The sequence below is a fragment of the Vipera berus genome (assembly GCF_964194415.1).
Source record: "Vipera berus genome assembly, chromosome: 2".
Taxonomy (NCBI): Eukaryota; Metazoa; Chordata; class Lepidosauria; order Squamata; family Viperidae; genus Vipera; species Vipera berus.
This window is the reverse complement of record NC_138203.1, coordinates 73703921-73725705: the sequence shown is the minus strand read 5'-3', so window position 1 is coordinate 73725705 and position 21785 is coordinate 73703921. Positions and strand designations below refer to the sequence as shown.

Here is a 21785-nt window from a genome sequence, read left to right as displayed (position 1 = left end):
TTTGGCATAATTTCACTAAACTGGTATTAGCTCAAGGTTCTCCAACATACAGGCAGCACAAGACTCTTTATTCCATACTCAACAGGAACTACCACAACAGATGTTTGAGTTCTGCCATCCTGAATTGTAATTTCCTGTTAATGTTCACTGTGGGTCAATTTTTGGTGCTTCTTTCTACCCTTCCTACGATTTAATGAACTCTTTACCCAATACCCTCTTGCCTTGAAGGCAGGTGATTCTTCAGAGAACTGACATTCTACCCTTGAAAGTTCTGGCTGGTGGGACACACAGTTTTATTATCTTCTGATAAGTCTCAGGAGCAGTCCATCTCAAGATTTCAGTCTAAGGAACAAAATAATCAAAATATCCAGATCTGCTCTGATTTTCATACGGGCATAAAAGTAGCCATGAAATATTGCAATTCAAAGTTGTTTTGATGGATAAGATGATGATTAAGAGATTTTAATAATGGGCCATCATGTGGATATGATGCAAAGTTATTTTCTTAGATTGTTCAATTTTTTTAATGAAAAAAATGAATGTCAATCTGAAGCAAAAAGACATTAAAAAGCGCTTTAATCAAAAATAAGTTTCACACACATATACACACTTTCAAAACACATAATAGTCATTATATCAGAATTCATTGTTTTCTGGTGTAATCAGTGCTTTTGTAAAAAAAAAAAAAGTGCCGGAACTCCATTCTGGGTGTTCTATGACAAAATAAGCCCTAGGTATAATGAGGACCACTAATTTAAAAAGTTTTAAAAGGAGATTGGGCAACTAAAGGGAGAAGCTATCAAAGACTACTGATCACAGATTGTGTTCTTTGAAACCCAGCTGCTACTGGTATAGAGGTGGTCGGTTACCAACTTACACTTGTGATCGTCTTGAAAGATTCAAGTTGGTTCTGTTACTAAAGTAAGTGAACTGTTGATCTGACCCAGCAGGATTCTTACGTACTAATACAGGGGTGTGAAACTTGCAACATCACATGACATGTCACGACATATCACTTTTTTTCCATTGCCGGCAATGGGGTGGGCGCAGTTTCACCATGATGCATCCGGCCTGCAGGCCAACAGTTTGACACTCCTGCACTAATAGAAAAGAACATTTGCAGCTCAGCTTGGTTGTTTTCCTGCAGATGTTCCATTACCAAATTAGCTAGCACTGAGATGCTAGCACTGAGATGTTACCTACTTTGGTAATGAAATATCTGTAAGAAAGCAATCAAGCTCAGAGAGCTCCAAAGACTTCACAGGATTTTTCTGTTTTCAAGAAAAAGCATAACTGTTTTACACAAATGTGGTTAGAGTAAAACCTTCACTACTTCATGTTTTTACCCTTATTCGTTATTCAACTACTGTATCTCTACTATAGTAAGACTTCTGGAAAAAAACTCTAATCAGAGTACAAACCATTAACTGGATTTACTCACTTTCTTCTCCACAGACACAAACTCCATAATTTAATACTAAATGTTTGTAAGAAAGCTGACTCATCATGCTTGCTGCTTCAAAGAAAGACTGCAAGAAAAAGATAACAATCAAAAAGTAAGTCAAAGTAAGAACAGAACTGGTTGGAATTAATCCAGTTATATTGTCACACCCCTTCATTCCGTCTTCTGCTACTTCTACTTGTTGCACAATTAATTCTGCAGGACTGGTCTTGTGTGTGTTTTTTTAAGAATTCATTTGCCACCGTGAATAAGTATTTTAATAGTAGATGTAATGGACTGTGTCAATGGGCTTGGGTAATGAAGGGATGAGATGTTACCCAGGAAACAACCAGACAAGAGAGGTAGAAACCTCCAGTGGCTTAATAGTCAGAGAAAGAAAGTAGCCACCCTAATGGTTCAAGTGGCAGTGGGAAGTTTGTCCTTTCAGACTTGCAAAATTCTGTTAATTAAAATAGAATTAGTTCATACTGTTGTATTTTCTCTCTGGTTTCACCTGGGAGGACTGGCAACAGTGTTGATTTACTGACAAGAGGTAAATCTGTGATGAGCATCTGAATGCTCTTCATATTGGGTTGTAATAGATGACAATATTTGATATGTAGAAATAAAATTCAACAAAACAAAGATGGGAACAATTAACAAATGAGTCACTAGGAAATTACTTTTGAAATCCAAGGTACAGAATTTTTTTTTATAGTCAGAGACAAAACTTCATAGAGAACTTTTATCAGTTGTATCATATTATCAAATTCATTCAGAAGGCATGGGAAAAGCTGACAGTTTGTTTACCTAACTGCTGATGGTGTAGAATCATCTTAATTCCTAATTATTATAGACATACCTCTTAAAAATTTTTCATGGAATAATCAACTTCATAATATCAGAATTTATCAGAACTCCTAGCCAGCAATAAACAACAAACCAGTCTGCACTACCATGAGAAAGACTGGAAGATAAGTCGAAGATTTTATTCTTCTGAAATCATGACATTAATTTATTAAAGTACATACATTAAAGTATATTCATTTAGAGTAGATGCAATATTTTAGTACAATCTCTAAGCCAATCTCAATTCTGCATTGAAAAGCTGAAAATCCGCAACTTCATTATCTTAGGAAAATGGAAGTGTATATTTTGTATAAATTGTTTTGCTAAACCATTCGTGGGAGAATAAAAAAGAAGAAAAGCTGCCTGCCACTCAGATAAACTTTAGTCTCTTGGATAGTCAAAATCCTACTGTATATCTAAAATGTGAGTAACTTTGCATACTTTTCAACAAAGGAAAATTCATCAGGTTTATTTAACTAAGAAATGGCTATCAACAGATAAATTTGACTTGCATTTTGGTTGCTCCTTTCAGTTGTGATGCTTTTTAATGTTTTTATTGTTTCATTCTGTATTATTTCAAATCATTATCATATCTAGTAATTAAAAAGTAGTGTCTTTTAATTAATATTAATAGGACTTTTTAAATTAATAAACAAACCTCGGAGTAGTGTCTGTGCGTTTTATCCAGAACTTTCAGCAAGACTTCAGTCTGATACAATTTACCATAGTCTCCAACTTCTTTCCTTACTCCTTTGAAAATTTTAGTGAAGGTGCCTTGCCCAAGGCTTTCATTCTACCCAAAAAACAGAAACAAACCACCCAAAATTTGAGATTAAAGGAAAAGGTTAATTAAACGACATGAAAAACAATAAAACATGTAAAAAGTAAAAAAACCAAACAGATATAAGGTTTCTTTGGAGCAGGGGTCCCCAACCCCCAGGCCGCGGCCCACTACTAGGCCCTGAGCTGTTTAGAACCAGACCGCAGAAGTGATGAGTGCGCGCACACACACACACACACATCCCTACTTGCGCAAGCAGTGGGTGAGCACATGTGCAGTCCATTTGCATGAGTGGGGGTGCATGTGCCTGACACTTGCACAAATGGAGCTGTGCATGCGAGCTCGCCCACTGCTTGTGCAAAACCATCCCCTCCCCCCACTCCAGTCCACAAAGTTGGAAAGGTTGAGGAACTCTGCTTTGGAGCACAGAGATGTTTTTAGACACCAAGTTAAATAGCCTCATATTTTAATACTAAAGAACTATAACCTGAGGATGGAAAGGCTGTAACAATAACAGCTTAAGAGCTCATCTTTATCTTAATAAAAGCACAAATCTATGTTAAAAAGGAAATAACACATCCTATCTCAATGAATGTACTTACATAATAAATGAAAAACAATTTTCAATGAATAATGAAGGGAAATCTTACATCTTATATTTATATGCTTTTATCATTATAAATATCCAGCTTTTGGTAAATGCACACAGCCTAATCATATTTAAATTAATTGAACTTAATTTCAAGGTGTTGATAAAACAAGGGTACTAGTGTATTAATCTTACAAAGATAAGATCTTCATTCCGAATTTTGTGAAAAACCATCTGATTGACATTATTATGTCTCTGCAAGGTAGGCGATGTTGGCATGTCAGAATCTCCATTGCTCCTGAAGACAAGAAGGTTGGACTTATCTGCAAGAAGTAAAAAAGAGTGCACTCAGCCATGAAGCTTCCTATGTAAATTCTGATTAATAAAACTAGGTAATTGTGGGGTCCTTGCTGCAACTCTCAACCTAATTTCCCCTCCCTGCTGTGTGATCAAAAATGGGGAAAGAAGATGGAATAAAAATACAATTATTTGTATTTTTATGCACGGAGACGGCATTGGTCACGCTGGTGAATGATCTCTGGAGGGCTAGGGACAGGGGTTGTTCCTCTGTCCTGGTCCTATTAAGATCTCTCAGCGGCGTTCGATACCATCGACCATGGTATCTTGCTGCGGCGTCTCAGGGGGCTGGGAGTGGGAGGCACCGTTTTACGGTGGTTCTCCTCCTACCTCCAGGGCCGCTCGCAGTCGGTGTTGACAGGAGGGCAGAGATCCGCCCTGAGGTCTCTCATTTGTGGAGTTCCTCAGGGGTCGGTTCTCTCGCCCCTCCTGTTCAACATCTATATGAAGCCGCTGGGCGAGATCATTCGTGGTTTTGGGGTGGGGTATCACCAGTACGCTGATGATACCCAACTTTTTCTTTCCACCCCGAACCAACCCAGTGATGCTCTCTCCGTGATGTCCCGGTGCCTGGAGGCGGTTCAGGTCTGGATGGGGAGAAACAGGCTTCGTCTCAATCCCGCCAAGACTGAGTGGCTGTGCATATCGGCATCTCGGGTTAACCAAGTTATTCCATCCTTAATGATGGGGGGTGAGGTGTTACCCCCCGTTGATAGGGCTCGCAACCTGGGCGTCCTCCTGGATTCACGGCTCAATTTTGAAGACCATATAGGAGCCGTGACCAGGGGGGCTTTTGCACAGGTTCGCCTGGTGCGCCAGTTGTGTCCCTATCTGGACCGAGACGCCCTATGCACAGTTACTCATGCGCTTGTGACCTCCCGTTTGGACTACTGTAACGCTCTCTACATGGGGCTGCCCTTGAAGACCACTCGGAGGCTTCAACTGGTGCAGAATGCGGCCGCGCGAGTTGTAATGGGGGTTTCCCGATACTCCCATGTAACACCTCCACTCCACGAGCTGCATTGGCTTCCGGTTGCCCTCCGGGTGAAATTCAAGGTGCTGGTTATTACCTATAAAGCCCTACATGGCCTGGGTCCGGGTTATTTGAGGGAACACCTGCTGCCGGCATCAAACGTCCTTCGCCCAGTGCGCTCCCACAGGGAGGGTCTGCTCAGGGTTCCGCCGGTGAGAGATTGCCGGCGGGTGACACCCAGGGATAGGGCCTTCTCAGTGGGAGCGCCTGCCCTCTGGAACCAGCTGCCGGTGGAGCTGAGAACTGCCCCCGACCTCCGATCATTCCGCCGGGGCCTGAAGACCTGGCTCTTTGAGCTCTAGGGCCCAGGCTGAGGAGAAATTTTTAATTGGGGTTTTTAATGTGTACAGGGTCAATTTAATATTTTTTAATTTGGTTTTAACTTTTGTATGTTGGATTTTTTTTTAATTCCCTGTAAACCGCCCTGAGTCCTCAGGGAAAGGGCGGTATATAAATGTAACTAAATAAATAAATAAATAAATAAATAAATAAATAAATAAATAAATAAATAAAGTATCTTGTTACGCTTTATCTAACCATAACATTAAGGAACATTTCTGAGCAAAATAGGAATGGTGTAGCATTAAAGGAAAATTGCATGAACATCTAAGATATATCCATCGTGTATCACATGTTGCACCCTCAAGTTTCAAATAACTTGAGTTTGTGATCATGTAGGATATTTCATTGGATTGGCTATCATACTTCTTTAACTCAAATAATACAGGTAGTCCTCAACATATGACCACAATGGAGTCCAGAATTTATGCTGCTAAGTGAGAAATTTCTTAAGTGAGTTTTGCCCAATTTCATGACTTTTCTTGCTACATTTGTTAAGTGAATCACTGTAGTTGTTAAATTAGTAACACGGTCGTTAAGTGAATCTGGCTTCCTCATCGACCTTGCTTGTCAGTAGGTCACAAAAGATGATATCATGACCCCAGGACACTGCAATGGTCATAAATATGTCAAGCATCTCAATGTAAATCACATGACCATGGGGATGTTCCAAAGTTCATAAGTGTGAAAAATGGTCATAAGTCACTTTTTTCATTGCTGTTTTAACTTTGAATGGTTACTAAAAGAATTGCTGTAAGTTGAGAACTACATGTACTGCATCTCCACTTCCAACTACAAAATACAACATAGCATTTGCTTGCATTTTCTCTGACAGAAAAGACATCTGCCACTCCTGTCATAGCCACAGTACAAATGATAAGGCACACAGAAGAGCAGCTTAAATTAGGAAGCCCTGCTACTAAAATTACTTTACTAGCTCTTTATTTTTTCTCAATTTTCTGCCTGTCTCCACAATTCTTGTGTAGCACAGAAACCATACAGAATCCTGGTAGAGGATTCAAGGAAAACCTGTCTCCTTTCTCAAAAGAGCCACAAAGGGAACACAAATTCTAATGCCAGCTGCTCTATCTGTGCTAGCTGGGACTGGTTCCAGAGTCAAACTACAGTACACACATCAACATTTTCAAAGTGTCCAGAGCACAGCAGCTCCAAAGCTAAGTTTGTAAAACAGTGTACAGAATGAGCCATTTGTTAAATTCAAACAGATTTTAGAATCCTCTAGTGAAGGATGGAATGATTTAAACATTTCCTACATTTTTAGGGTTAGCAACTTACATTTTTCTTTCATTACTTTCCTCTTTATCCTAATCCCAATGTATCACAAAAACACAAATATGTGTACACAAATATCACTTGTACCATGCATTCTGGACAATGAGTGGAGCATATAGGTTTTACTGCAAGAATGTGGAACTTAATCTAGACTGAGAATGAAATCATTCCTAAATCTCAGAAGATCCAATTATATCCGTCAGCGGGGGAGGTGGCAGCAAAATGGAGCTTCAGTATTTTGAACAGCATCTTGGCTGTTGTCTAAACTCAAGAATTGTTTACAGAAAAAGAAAAACTTTGACTCTTGGCTAATCTTTTAGGGGGGAACTTACAGAAAGGATTCAAGGTGGCTAAATATATTGAACTGCAATTTTGACAGGTTGACAACTGATCCCTGAATGAAAGAACTGTTATAAAATACTGATTTTACTGATGCCTTGACAATTGGAAATACAGTAGATTATAAAAACTACATATAAAAATAAGAACTATATAAAATTGGGCTGTTTGGATTTTGAGTTTTGGCTGGTTTGACAAGGCTAATTATAGAGACTATGGCACTGATGAAGGATTATTTGAAAGGAGGAGATAACATGGATATGGCATACTTATCAAAAAATGACAGAAAACCACATTTAATACTTACTCCTGAAGGACCTAGCCTAGAATATCAAAGACCCCGAGAAGCATCTTTTCAAGACAAGACAAAATACTTTCCAGGAGGAAATGTATGTAATGCTATGACAGACATAAATGACAATAGCTTTAAACCACGAGGAGATCAAACACAACTTTGACGACATAAATGAGTACATTTCTAATCTAAAGTCACAATCAAAAAACACTCAGAAAATGATGGTAAAGAATGAACAAGCAAATCAGATAACTGAACATAAATTAGATGAAAATGACTTAATCAGCCAAGCTACAAATGAAGAGAAATATATTTTAATACAAACAGGAAAAAACCTACAACACTTGGACGTAACAACAAAAATGGAAAAGATACTTTATTCATTAGAACGTGAAACTAAACCTGAGGATAAGAAAGCATCCTTCTGCACGGCAAAATATTCACTGCAGTGAAGGAGAAAGACAGTAACTGCTCCTTGCTCCTCCTTTCCTCTTATCTATCCTAATTTTATCTCATCTCATCTATCTAATCTTATCTATTAATCCTAATGTCTGTCTGCCTAATCTGAAGAATGTGCCTATGAATGTCTGTATACCTATGCCTATACGAGAACCATGTTGTTAAAACTGCTCTTTTATTGTTTAATGTAGGCCTTTGAATTTTTCTCAAATGACAGTTATTTCTCTAGTTCAGTTAGGCCACACAATAATATCATCCTCAACAAATAAAATTCAAATTGCTTACCTTTTGGCTTTGGAGGGCAGCATCTGGTAAACTGGAAAATCATTTTATCCGATCGGACAGTTTCTGTACGGTAACAATTCAACAAATCCACAAGGTTGGTAAAACTTTTTCTAGTTCCAGTGAGATTATATTCTCCATTTTCATTTTTTGTTATCATGCAGTGTTTATAATCAATTATGCTGTCTTGCTGCAAAATGTAAGGACAATTTAAGGACAATGCTTTAATTCAACAAACCTTTGTTTGTAATTGTGTAAATTTAATCAAATGTCATGCATAATTCTAATTTGGCAATCATGACTAGGAATATGTCCTGTAGCCATTCTTGGTGGGGAAGTGAAGTAAAAAAATAACCGGGAGAACAGAAAAGAACAGTTTTTATGACAAAGGAATGGCTGGGTAGGACATGGTTCATTCTAGTTCATTACTGGTTTCTTGTAGCTTTCTAACTTTCGCTCATCACATAAACTCCATTACAAACAATGAAATAAGTTGATGGAGGAACAAAATTATGTTTTAATTTTACTCTGAATATACCGCTGTTATGACATTAATACTTAAAAGATGCAAAGTGTAAAATCTGGTCGATATTATCTGCTCTATAAATGCCATCTATTGTAGCCTAATTTTGTTTTAATCTACAATAAAGCTTTCTGGAACAAAGGACTGACACAGCTCAACACTTCAGCTTTGTTTAATGCAAAGGAACTGAACTGTACTACTAAGAGTTCCTTTAGCATATAAAAATAAACTTGTATAGCAAACATTTTGATTTTTTTTTATAAAGCAAGCTCTGAACATGAATCATCCTAATTGCTTTGTACTCTGCTTAGAAATATCACAATAGCAATAAGACACAAAAATTGGCAACTTATGAGGCTAAATATATGAGAACATCAAGCATGTTCTTCAAAATTTTTCATAACTTCTTAAATTGCAGATACTTATGAATAATATACTTTAACAAATGAAGAAACCTATCACTTCTTGCTAAGTTATTCTTGAGTAACAAATATTGTGCTGTGTCTTCTGAAGAACTGATAATCTTTGTAAACCATTTCAGAAGTTCCTCTGAGAAGTTCCTGAGGCTTTCTGTATCTCTTTCTAAACTACTGTTCTATTGGCAAATTCACACAAATGGATATAAGTCACAACCAAACTCTGAAAATTTAAATATTATTTGGCACTTGAATTAACAGAGAGAGTAAATGGGAAAATTAAAAAAATATTGATCCAATTTGTGGCCAATTTTCATAAATACATATGCTATTCTCAAAACGGAGACGCTGATCATGTTATTCTGAAAACAAAAGGTGATTTTTTTTCCCTTAAGAGTCAAGAAAAGCAATAGATAAAAATATATATATCCAAAATAAAAGGAACTGAAATCTCCTCTTAACTGTAGTCAAAGCACTTGGAAATCTGGATCATTAATACTAACCTGCACGGCAAAGGTAAGAAAGTATTTATTAAACTCTTTTGGACTGCAACGAAGAACATAATAGCCAGTTTGATTGCCAGCTTTTTTCAGTTTACTGATTGCAAAGTCCATGCTATTTAAAAAAAATAAGAGGAAAAACAAAGTATTAAAAAGAGCTGACATTTCTGAATTACAGAATATATTGGGATATAGCAGATTTTTCACAAAAAGAATCTGTCAGTGAAATGGCAATTCCTCTTCTTCTCTCTTGATCTAAGACTACTCTTTCCACAATATTTTCAGTAAATAAAAAACTGTTAAAACCAGTTCCCATTTCCTTGACCTGTTCTCTCACCAGCAGAATACTACCAAATAAAATTTACAACTAGTCCTCAAGTTACAATAGCAATTGCGACCTGGATATCCAGCACTAAGCAACGTGGTTATAAAGTGTAACGTCACATTAACTCATTGCTTAACAACAGCAATCCAGCTGCACTCCTCTGGCCCTGCTGGATCCATGTGAACCTCAAAAACATTTCAAGAAGGTTACAAATGATTTGGATAAAGGGCAGGTGCAGCCTTGGGAAAATGGTTTAGCGTAGCCAGCCGCTGCCATACAAAAGGCCAGACCAGGCGTGTTTCAGCAGCAGCTGCAGGAAAAAGAAGGTGGTGAAGGTTAGCTGTGGACAGCACAATTGGCAAGGCCAGCGAATGCAGCCTGACAAGGGTGGCAGGGCCAGCATGGGCAGGGCGGCAAGGCCAACAGGCTGTCCCAAAGGGCAGAGATGGGAGGCAGTTGAAGGGAATTAAGCATCCCTGCAGTTTTAAGTGCGGTCAGGCTGCCAAGTGTTCAAATTCTGATCATGTTATTGTGGGGGTGCTTCAATTGCAATTGCTTTGGGGACGTCATAACCTTGAACCGTTGCTGAACGAATGGTTGTACTTTGAGGACTATCTTTAATTGAATAGGACAAAATTGTTGTGATTCCTCGCCAGCCAGTGGACCCGGCAGCTGAGTCTGAGGAATCAGAGGAGGAGGAGGGGCCTGGAGTAAAATCAGAGTCAGAGGAAGGCTCTGAGGAGCTCCAAGACTTACAGTCTGACAAGGAGCCTGGCCCCTCTATTCGTGCTCAGGCTGAGACACAGCTGTGCTAGGAGTCTGAGTAGGACAGTGATGAATCACAGCTGGGAGATATCCAGGATGCCCGAAAACACCGGCAAGAAAAGAGACTAGGACAGAGGAATGCAATGGGGCGACTCCAAAGGCAAAGGAGAAGGCATTAGGAAGCCACACCTTGGCTGAATAATAAAAGGGAAGTTATGGGAGGTGCTGGTTGCCAAAGGCAACCGTTCGTGTTAAGGATTGAGTTTCTGTGGACTGTGTTTGTTTGCCTTGGATATTGACTCAGGTCTGTGAGAATAAAAGGGGTTGTTTTTTCCTGCAGTTCCAGCCTGCTTGTTGGAAGAGGGGTTTCTCCTTGTGAGCATAACAAGGACTCATGTAGGCTAGGACAGAACAAAAATGGGATGGACACAACAGAGATTAAAATAATTTAAATATATTTTAAAATAAAATGGGACATCAGAAGAGGTTTGAAGAAATTTGGCAGACTATAAAGGACACAATTCAGAGAATTATTTGTGCTCCAGTTAAGCCAAAAAAGAAATTATGTCATTCTAGATAATGTGATTTCCTAAAAATGGACACCAATATCTGATTTTCTGAGTGACATTGTTACAGTGAACTTTTTACTATGCAACTTTCACTTGATTTTATAATTCATCACTACCTTAACTGAAACATGTTAATATATTGAATTGCTCAGAACCGGGACATATTATATGGAATCACATACATCCCAGTGGTGGGATTCAGCCGGTTCGCACCACTTCGGCAAAACCGGTAGTTAATTTTTTGTTGCCCAGGCCCAGAATGGACTTCTGGAAGTGGCATCCATACAGAGAACCGGTTGTTCACCTATTTGAATCCCCCCACTGATTTCTACTCAGAAATATTTTTTCCTCATCTTTATGAAAGGAAGGGGAAGAAGAAGTCTGTACCAAGAGTAATTTCTTTTTGTTAGCAATTTTCCATATTTTCAAACAATCATTCAAATAACTGGTGTGTGCATAGATAAAAACTTAATGATGTACTAAATTGCTTTTTAACTTCCTCTATTGCTAGCAGTAACAACAAAAACAAGAACAAAGCTATTTCAACCTGCTTCCTCAGGCAGAAAGAAGCTTCTTCCTTAATATGGTCCATGTTGCATCTATAGCCCTGGAGGCAAGTTGTGTGTACAAATGAGCAGGGCTAATGTGCCAATGATTCCTGTGTTCCCAAATGCCTAACCTAGCATCTGATGTGCCTCTAGTTCAAAAGGTTATCCATTCCCAAAATAAATGTCAGAATAAAGTACTACTTACGAAATTGGGCCATGGCAATTGCTCTGGATATTTTCAAGAACTGAAGGAGGTGCCACTTCCTTACAAAGGTAATGATGAGCATCCGCTGTTAATCTATAATATCCATCAATTAATGATACAAAAGAAAGTGCATCTTTTAATGAATGAAATTCAGCTTCCTGTAAAAGACAAGGAAAAAAATGTGGTTGAGAATGTAAAGTAATAAAATGCAAATTACAAAAAAGCATAGTCAATGCTATGCGCTGAGATGAATAAGCATGAGTTTTCTATCTTAACATTATGTTTTTGAATAATGCTATTTAATTTGTTTACTTTATTTGCGTGCTGCCCATTATTGAAGACTGAGCAGCATACTTTACTTCCAAATAGTTAACACTCTGCGTTAGGCATTTATAAACTACTTTTCTTTTATTTTTTTCTGTATTTCTTCTATTTTATCTTTTGTAGAAATTCAACTGTATGTTTGTGTGTGTATATATGTGTAAATAGAAAGGGCTAAATTACCGTATTTTTCGGACCATAAGACGCACCCAGTTTTTAGAGCAGGAAAACAAGAAAAAAATTCTTTCTCCTTCTCTCTCTCTCCCTCTCTTTCTCTCTCTCCCTCTCCCATTGTCCCTTCCTTCCTTCCTTCCTTCCTTCCTTCCTTCCTTCCTTCCTTCCTTCCTGCCTTCCCTCCCTCTTTGTCCTTCCCTCTCTGCATTAGAGCAGTACCCGCGGAGGTGGCCCTGCAGCCCGGCTTTCTCTTGCAGAAAGCAAGCTGAAACGGAGTGAGGGAGATTGGCAGAAATGCGAATCGGCCGATCTCGTGCTCCTGCAAACTCCCTCGCTCAGTTTCAGCTTCCCTTGCTACAAGAGAAAGCAAGCTGAAACGGAGTGAGGGAGATTGCCAGAAATGCGAATCGGCCGATCTCGCGCTCCTGCAAACTCCCTCACTCGGTTTCAGCTTCCCTTGCTACAAGAGAAAGCAGGCTGAAACGAGGCAGATTGCAGCAGCGCGAGATCAGCCGATTCGCATTCCTGGCAATCTCCCTCACTCTGTTTCAGCCTGCTTTCTCTTGTAGCAAGGGAAGCTGAAACCGAGCGAGGGAGAGTGCAGGAGCGTGAGATCGGCGTTTCTCAGCACGTGCCGATTCGTGCTCCACTTGCAGAGGTTGGGGTTGGCCATACGGATCACCTTCGGACTATAAGACGCACCCTCGTTTCCCCCCCACACTTTTGGGAAAAAAGTGCGTCTTATGGTCTGAAAAATACGGTATCTGGCATCCAAGCTTCTGTCTCCTGCCAATTTAAGCTAAGTAAAGAGTTATCCAGAGCAAAACTTTAGCTCAACGTATTGATACATCTATACCAGCGGTCCCCAAACTTTACGGCTTGGCGGCATGGCAGAGGGGAGGAAAGGGGAACCAGCATGCCACTTGCCCAACTACTTGTGCGGTCTGGTTCTGAATAGGCCATGGCCCAATAGTGGGCTGCAGCCTTGCGGTTGGGGACCCCTGATCTATACTACTAAAACACTTGTTATGACCTTTAACTGGGTGAAACAGTGAATCACAGGACAACAATTTTTGAACCAAGGGATGAAGGGTTAACTTACAGAATGCATCCAAAATCCAGGACACATTATTCCCAAGGGAATGAAATTTGGGAAAGTTGTGACTGTTTCAGTGCTACTGGCTGCTGTTGAGAGATTGTGCCATTTGCTAATGTTGCAAATTCCTATGCGCTGTGCTTGCCTGTATTGGATACCGTATATACTTGAGTATAAGCCGACTCGAGTATAAGCCGAGACCCCCAATTTCACCCCCCAAAACTGGGAAAAGTTGTTGACTCGAGTATAAGCCGATCCGCCGTTCTGCATGCCTCGGAGGCTGGATCCGCGCTCTGCAAGCCTCTGGGATCCTGGGAGGCCTAATGCAAGCACCAGCCCGCCTGCCTCAGGTCTCCCCCACCCCCAGATACTGGGCTTCAGCACAGCTGGCTGTCTTGCCAAAGAGAAACATCTGGGAAGGAAAACCCTGTCTTACCTCTTTCCCAATTCTGCCTCTGCCCTTCCTCCTACCAAGGTGTTCTGGGACTAGTTCCCTAGCCTTTTGGAGCTTTTGGTGTTCGCCCATCAGCTGTCTACGGGGAGGCAACAAAGCTGCCTCTCTAGGCTTTGAGAAAAGGCCCCTTGCACAAAAGGCAGCTTCAGGATGAGCTTCCAAAAACCCTTTCCTTCCTTAACGCCCTCCCCACCTTCCCCCAGAAAGCCATATTTCTTTTTTTTTTATTGAAAATTTTTATTGAAGTTACAATATTATCCCCTCCCCAACCCACCCCAGAACCCCTCCCCCTCCCCCATATTTCTTCAATAACAAAAACATAAAAAGCTGGTTGGGATGTACTCGCTGATTTCCCCCCCCTTTTTTTAGATGCTAAAACTAAACTCTCCCTCTGCCTTCCAACCAATATCCCTTTTTAAAATCTTACCTTGGCTCCAGATGGAAGAGTAGAGGAACTAAGCTAGTAAGGAGAGAATTTTTTTCTGCAACTTTTTACTTCTGAAGTAGTAGTAGTAGTAATAGTAGTAGTAGGAATAATAATAATAAATCCCTAAAAGTTGTGCCAGAAAATGGAGGACGCTGGGTCTTTGCAAGTTTTAGCTGTCTGTCAGACTGCCTGAAAAGGGCGGCCTTCAGGCAGCCAGGCGGACAGCTAAAGCTTGCAAAGACCCAGCGTCCTCCATTTTCTGGCATAACCTTCGGAGATTACTTTAAAAAAAACAACAAAAAAAACCTTCAGAGGAAAAACAGCTGCAGAAACATTTTGTCTCCTTGCTGGCTTGGTTCATCTACTCTTCAGCCAGGAGGGAGTCCAAGGCCTAGAGAAGGAGAGCTTTGCAGCATCCCTATGGACAGCTGATGGGCAGACAGCTGAAAGAAGCAGGCAGGCAGGGCGCGGAGGAACGGAGACCTGCAGGTCTCGGACTGCGGTGGCTTGGGAGAGGTGCGCGCGATCCCGGAAGCACCAAAGCCTCGGCCGCGCACAAGTCCTCGGTAAGATTTTTTGTTGACTGGAGTATAAGCCGAAGTGGAATTTTTCAGCCCAAAAAGTGGGCTGAAAAATTCGGCTTATACTCAAGTATATACGGTAATTTGTCCCCTCTGAGAAATATTTCTATTGCTGGAAAGCGACTTTCATCACAGGCAAATCTTTATTGAAAATATGATAATTTCTTTCAGCTGAGAGAAACAACCTCTCAGAGAGAGAACCCATAATATCAGAAGAATTTCCTCCCTTTCAAAGCTTGAAGGAGAACAGTACCTAATGTCACAATTAATGAAACATCTCTGTGCAATACAAAAGGAACAGAGTCGTCTGCATGTCTGAACAGCTAAGAAAAGGAGTTACCTAGCCACTATGTAAAACAAACAGGCAGAAGACTGGTAGAATGCATCAAGGAAACCAACTAGAAGTCAGAAGACAGGATGAAAACTCTTTAATTTCACAGCATATGGACAGACTTAGCCATAGTTTCAATTGGGAAACTGTGACCATCCTAGACCAAGCCAAGTCCAAAAATGCTATGAAATTTCTAGAAGACTTCCACTCCAACAAATTAGCCATCAGTAGACACATAGGCATAAACAATATCTACATATTATACAAAGAGGCAATCAAAAAACCAAAAGGGGGATAAAAAGACCAAAACACCTTCCCTCCAGCAATCAGCACCCAGATGAGCATAGATTAACTCCAAGATTAGCATCAGGTAAACAAAACCCCAATCAAAGAACTGCCAAAAAAGCTAGCAATAAACAGCCCAAAGAACCTCTAAGATAGGGGTGTCAAACTGCCGGCCTATGGGCCGGATGCGTCATGTCGAAACCACCCCACCCCATTGCCGGCAATGGAAAAAAGTCATGATACGTTGCGACATGTCATGTGACGTTGCGAGTTTGACACACCTGCTCTAAGACTACTTCCACCAACACTTATAGGGCAAGCCATTAGAATATAAATTGAGAGCAAACCCCACTCCTTATTAGCACTGATAATGTTATCTAGTTTGGGTAATTAAATGTCTGAAAGAAAACAACCAGAGAGCACCAAGGATCTCTCATTTAAAAGAGTGAATGAAGCCCTCCTTCAGATTATTAACCAAGAACTCCCTCAATGAGTAAATCATAGTATATTGTCTCTTAGCTGGGATTTGATCTTCTGGCTTTGCCAGGTGCAAACAATCAAAGTGGCTCCAGGATTCAGGTCAAGAGGTTCCTTTATTTTGTTGACTCCACTGTACATAAGAATCTTGTCAGACTGTTTTCTCATGGGAAAGCCAAATAGAAACCCAAGTGTTCGTCTTCATATGCTTCCTCCCATCTATAAAGTCCAGACTGGAATATCTCTTAACTCCTGCCTTCCTTTCAGTCACTGATTCCACTACAGGTTTCAAGTTAATGTTAAGGTCATACACACCATGAAAATGGGTGTCAAACCTGCGACATCACGTGACGCATTGCAATGTATCGTGACTTTTTTCCCATTGCCAGCAATGGGGTGGGCATGGTTTTGGTGTTATGCATTTGGCCCATGGGCCGGCAGTTTGACACCCCTACACTATGAGGAAGCAATGAAGTTATTTCCTCCTCCCTGAAAACATCAGCAAACTCTGTATGCTTCTTTTCTGGGCAAGGAACAGGAAGAAGCATTAAAGTGGAAAGCTTACAATTGGTGCTGTTGACATTTCTGAGTTGGAAAAAAAAATTAGTTGCTCCCAGTGAGCATCTGGATTACGTGTTTGTGGCCAATCAATGCCCATCACTCTGTGAAACAGAGTGGCAAGAATTCTTTGAAATCAGCCAAGTCTCATCTGTTATGAGCTAATTGTATTATTTTGTACTGTAGTGTATTTCACAACCTGAGGTTCAATGAAGAATATCAGATGCACTTGATGACCAAACAGGATTTATAAGTGGTAGACAAATGAAAAATAATGTGAGACATATTGTAGATTTATTGGAATTTTTGGAGAGAAATAACCAGGTCTCCGCAGCGCTGATCTTTTTGGATGCTGAAAAGGCCTTTGATCAATTGAATTGGCAATTTTTATTTAAAGTATTAGATAAGATAGAGTTTGGGGATAGGTTTTTACAACCTATTAGAGCAATACATCAGAAGCAAACAGCTCAAATAATAATTAATGGTAGTTTGACAGAAGCATGTAATATTGAAAAGGGTACAAGACAGGGCTGTCCATTGTCACCTTTGTTGTTTGTTCTAACACTGGAAATATTATTGATTAAGATACGTGACTCAAATAAAATTAAGGGAATTAAAATAAAAGATCAAGATTATAGATTGAGAGCGTTTGCGGATGACTTGGTTATTACATTAAGTCAACCGACTCAGTCGGTTGTAGACCTGATGGAGATAATATTGTTATATGGAAAAGTTTCTGGATTTAAGATAAATACGCAAAAACTAAAATATTGTCTAAAAATATGACTACAGAACAAAAGGTAGTCCTAGAAAAATTAACAAGATTTGAAATAGTTAAAAAGAGTAAATATTTGGGGGTATATCTTTCAGCTTCAAATGTGAAATTATATAAAAATAATTATGAATTGTTATGGTTAAAAATACAAAAAGAGTTAGATAGTTGGAAAAAATTACAACTGTCTTTATTGGGAAGAATTGCAGCAGTGAAAATGAATGTTTTACCAAAAATTTTATTTTTGTTTCAAATGATACCTATACTCAAAAAAGATTCAAATTTGGAAGAATGGCAGAAAGGTATTAATAAATTTGTTTGGGCAGGGAAAAGACCAAGAGTAAAATTTAAGATAATGCAAGATGTACGTGAAAGAGGTGGTCTTAAAATGCCCAATTTTAAACTATATTATGAGGCTGCTGCTTTATCATCAATTAGTGATTGGTTTAATCACAAGGGAGATTATTGAATATTGAGGGATGTGATTTATTATTTGGCTGGCATGCATATTTATTGTATGATAAGAAGGTGGATAATGTTTTTAAGACACATATATTAAGGTATGCCCTGTTGCGAGTCTGGAAAAAATATCGATATAAGTTAAATTATAAAATACCAATTTGGGCAATACCTAAACATGCAATAGAAAATATAAGTGTGGGATTTAAACATGATGTAACTACATACAGTATAAAGAAATTCTTAGAATGGAAAGGAATGTATGGCAATTAAAGCCATTTAATATTTTAAAAGAAGAAAAAATAGTGCAGACTTGGTTTCAGTATGGGCAGTTACAAGCTAGATGGAAGGAAGATCAGAAAGCTGGTATTTTGACAACTGATGAAAATTTGGTTAAACAAATAAGAGATCAAAGTCCAGCGCATATAAGGAGGATATATAATGCACTGATAGAAATAGATTCAGAAATGGAACTTGTTAAAGACTGCATGATAAAATGGGCCCAGAATTTTCAGGAGCCCATAACGATGGATATTTGGGAAAAGATATGGGTCAGAAATGTAAAATTTACACAGGCACAAAATTTAAGAGAGAATTTTTATAAAATGTTTTATAGATGGCATTTAGATCCTAAAAAATTAGCAAGTATGTATCCGAATTATCAGCCCAAATGTTGGAGGTGTGGTTGTGATGATGCAACTTATTATCATATATGGTGGACTTGTAAAAAAGTTAAAAGTTTTTTGGATTAAAATTTGGTGGAACATGCAGAAGATATTTAAGAAAAAGATAAGGTTTTCTCCAGAGTTATTTCTGTTGGGTATTATTACAGATTGTACTCTTATAGATACTAAATTGATGTTGAATTTAACTACAGCAGCAAGACTTTTGGTAGCGCAATATTGGAAGAAGGAGGAACTGCCTACTATAGAAGAGTGGACTTTAAAAGTTTCAAACCTGGCGGAAATGGCAAAGATTTCAGCATATTTGAAAGAACACTCGCAACAGAGATATATTTTGGAATGGAGAAGATGGATCGATTATATTCAGAATAAATATGGGACTAAAAAGTTTCATTTAGCATATGAATAAGTATTAGTATTATATGAAGTATTATTAGTTAGTTATTATTATTTAGTTATTTAGTTATGTTTAAGAGGAGTTAAAGTGCGATAGAATTGAAAGTGTTTTTTTAGTTAGTTAGCATATTTTAGCTTAGGTTGGAAAAAGTTAATACTCTGTATTCAGCTCTGGGAAGTCGGGGGGGAGGGGGAGGGAGGGGAAGTGGGGGGGTGAGGGAGGGTGGGAGTTTATGTTTTCAAAATGTATTTTAAAACTTTTCAATTAAAAAAAAAGAATATCAGATGCACTTGCCTGTTACCAGTTGCTTGAGCCTCTCTTGAGGCCTTCTGATCTTTTTGAAGTATGTGCCTTTCTTACTAGGTAGAGATTTTTAAATGGGCCACAGAATTCAACCCAATGAATAAACAAACTGAATACCTTTGCGTCACACACAGATCAAAAATCATTGAACATGGCCTTTGATACACTATAAAATTGAAATTTTAGTTTTTTCATTTAAATCAATATTGTTGGCATCTATTACAGTCCAGCCAACCAAGCAGAAAATAAAGGTTATGTTTTTCAAAAGCAAACTGAAAGGTATATATTTCAAAGAGACACAAAGTAGTAATGATGGGGAAATTCAATTGTCCTGACATCTGTTAGGATACAAACTGCAAACATGGTTTTTGTTGTATACTTTGAATTACTTTAAATCACTAGGTTAGAGGAACTGCATGCTTCTTTCACCAAGCATGAGGCTGAATTAGATGTGCCTTCCAACTTTATGATTCTAATAAGACATTATTCAATAGCAAGGAACTATTCATATTAACTATACTTGGTTTAAATATGCTTGAATCTAGTTTTATTTTGATTTAGCCCCTTCCTCTTTCTTGAAATATAGTGCTTGATCTATCACTCAAAGGACACATGCTATAATCAGTGTGGAAAATGTTTATGGGCCCTGATTTAGGCCCAGGCAGTTCAGCATTTTAAAAGGTCCACATCAGTGTGTATTAGATCTCATACATATACAAGAAGTCTTAGTATCTGAGTCATTTCCCATAGATATCTATAGACAAAAATATGTGTTCTGTACTTGTAATTAATATCTAGAGCAGAGGTCCCCAACGTTTAGGGCACCAGGTACCGGTTCCATGGAGAAAGGTTTTTCCATGGACCGGAGAGTGCGTGGTTTTGTATGCGGCCTACATCCCATGAATGAGACTTTGCTTGTTTTTGCAGACCAGTTGCTGGCATGCGAGCGACCCGGTACCAGTCCATGGACTGGAGGTTGGGGACCCCTGATCTAGACTACATGTTGATTATGTTAAAACCATCAACTTTCAGAACAAACCATAATTCAATACAAGGGTATTAGCAAACAATTTTACACAGGCTTAGAAAAAACATTCAATTTCTCAAAAGAATTATCGAACTGAGGGTGAGTGAAAATTTGCCACACGATCATTTTTTAAAATTGTGTAAGTATGCTCTCATGTCAGGAAAAGAAACAAACATGGATAGCTAACATGTCAATCTTATTCAGGCCTGTTTAAATACAAATACCAATAGGTAAATCTCTCCCAATATTTCCACACTGAAATAAGACATGGTTTTGGGGTTATGTGCTTCTCTGTTTTCTACTTCAAGAATAGAAATCTCTACTTCAAATTCATTTCCAAAAAGAAGATTCAGATAGCTGCATCTTTACCCATAACTATGTTTGGGAATCGGAAAGCAATGTGGTCAATTAAAAGTATAGCTAACATGTGGGCGAATATTGTTATATTTGTGCCTCCCATCCACATATTCTAAAACACTTCTCAAAAACTGAAACACTATATAATGCTGACTGTAATATTTAACAACATATAATAATCACATTAATTTTGCAAGAGAATAAGGGTTATGATGTAATCCTCAAAAGCTTCCTTTTTAATTGGAAAATGATTTTATTGCACATTGTAGAAATAACTGTTTCTATGATTGCCAACTGTGGCTGTATTAGATACCAAAGTAATGCTAAAATGCAAAGCACATTATCTAATTTATTTGACCAATTAATACACATAACACAAAGTCACCAAAGTTAGCTACAGTACCAGATTCTTGCTGTCCTGCTTGTGAATGGTTACAATTCTACTTTCTCCAGAACTTTCTTGATTTGCTTGCTTAATACTGACATCTATAATATCGGGAAAATCACAGTAGGTTTGTATGTCCTGCAAAAAACAAGAGCAAAAAACAATGACGCTTTGGAAGATAATCATTTGAAATATTTAGATCAAGATTTTAATCAATTCAAAGAATGAAATTCTAATTTAATGTTTATAGATCTGAACTGCCAAATACTTTAGGGGCCCACTGCTAATAAATATATGTGATCATATGTGGCAATAAGTGAGGTCTTTAGGACAGGAGGACACCTCCTGCCCCCTTACAACATCTGCAGCAGAAATAGGGATTGGAACATAGCCATATAATCAAAACAATTAAATGAATATCAGAAAAAATTCCAAAGGTTAACAAGTAGAAGGAATCCATCTGAATAAACCGTTGAAAGATTACTCCACCCTCAAGCATCAACTGCAAATTGTGGTGAAGCAATTTCCAAACATTTCTCTTCTATAGTTCTAAGGAAAACCTCATGAAATACAAAGTTGTAGTATTACCGTTAAGAGACAGAACATTAAAGGAAAATGTATATACCAATATCGCAGTGAGAAGTTGAAAATGCCATTTTCTGTTTTACAATAATTTCTATTGCTAAATCAGTTTTCTCTGCAGTAATAATACTGGTAATTTTAAGTAGTCCATGTTTACAATCCTGCTGGTTTTAAGTACAAATTAAGAATTACATGTGCATTAGTGCAG

General features: G+C 38.6%; 1 protein-coding gene across 2 annotated transcripts in view; it reads right to left on the bottom strand.

Annotated features, from left to right (window-relative positions):
• JAK2 (Janus kinase 2) overlaps positions 1–21785 on the bottom strand; it is a 104414-nt gene that overhangs the window by 22582 nt on the left and 60047 nt on the right. For both annotated transcript variants that reach the window (XM_081320851.1, XM_081320852.1), the window contains exons 7-13: positions 21014–21133; positions 11909–12066; positions 9500–9611; positions 8061–8247; positions 3856–3983; positions 2949–3083; positions 1442–1529 (exon numbers count right to left, since the gene is read on the bottom strand). In XM_081320851.1, coding sequence (XP_081176977.1) covers positions 1442–1529; positions 2949–3083; positions 3856–3983; positions 8061–8247; positions 9500–9611; positions 11909–12066; positions 21014–21133 — 928 coding nt within the window. The remainder of the gene's footprint in view (positions 1–1441; positions 1530–2948; positions 3084–3855; positions 3984–8060; positions 8248–9499; positions 9612–11908; positions 12067–21013; positions 21134–21785) is intronic.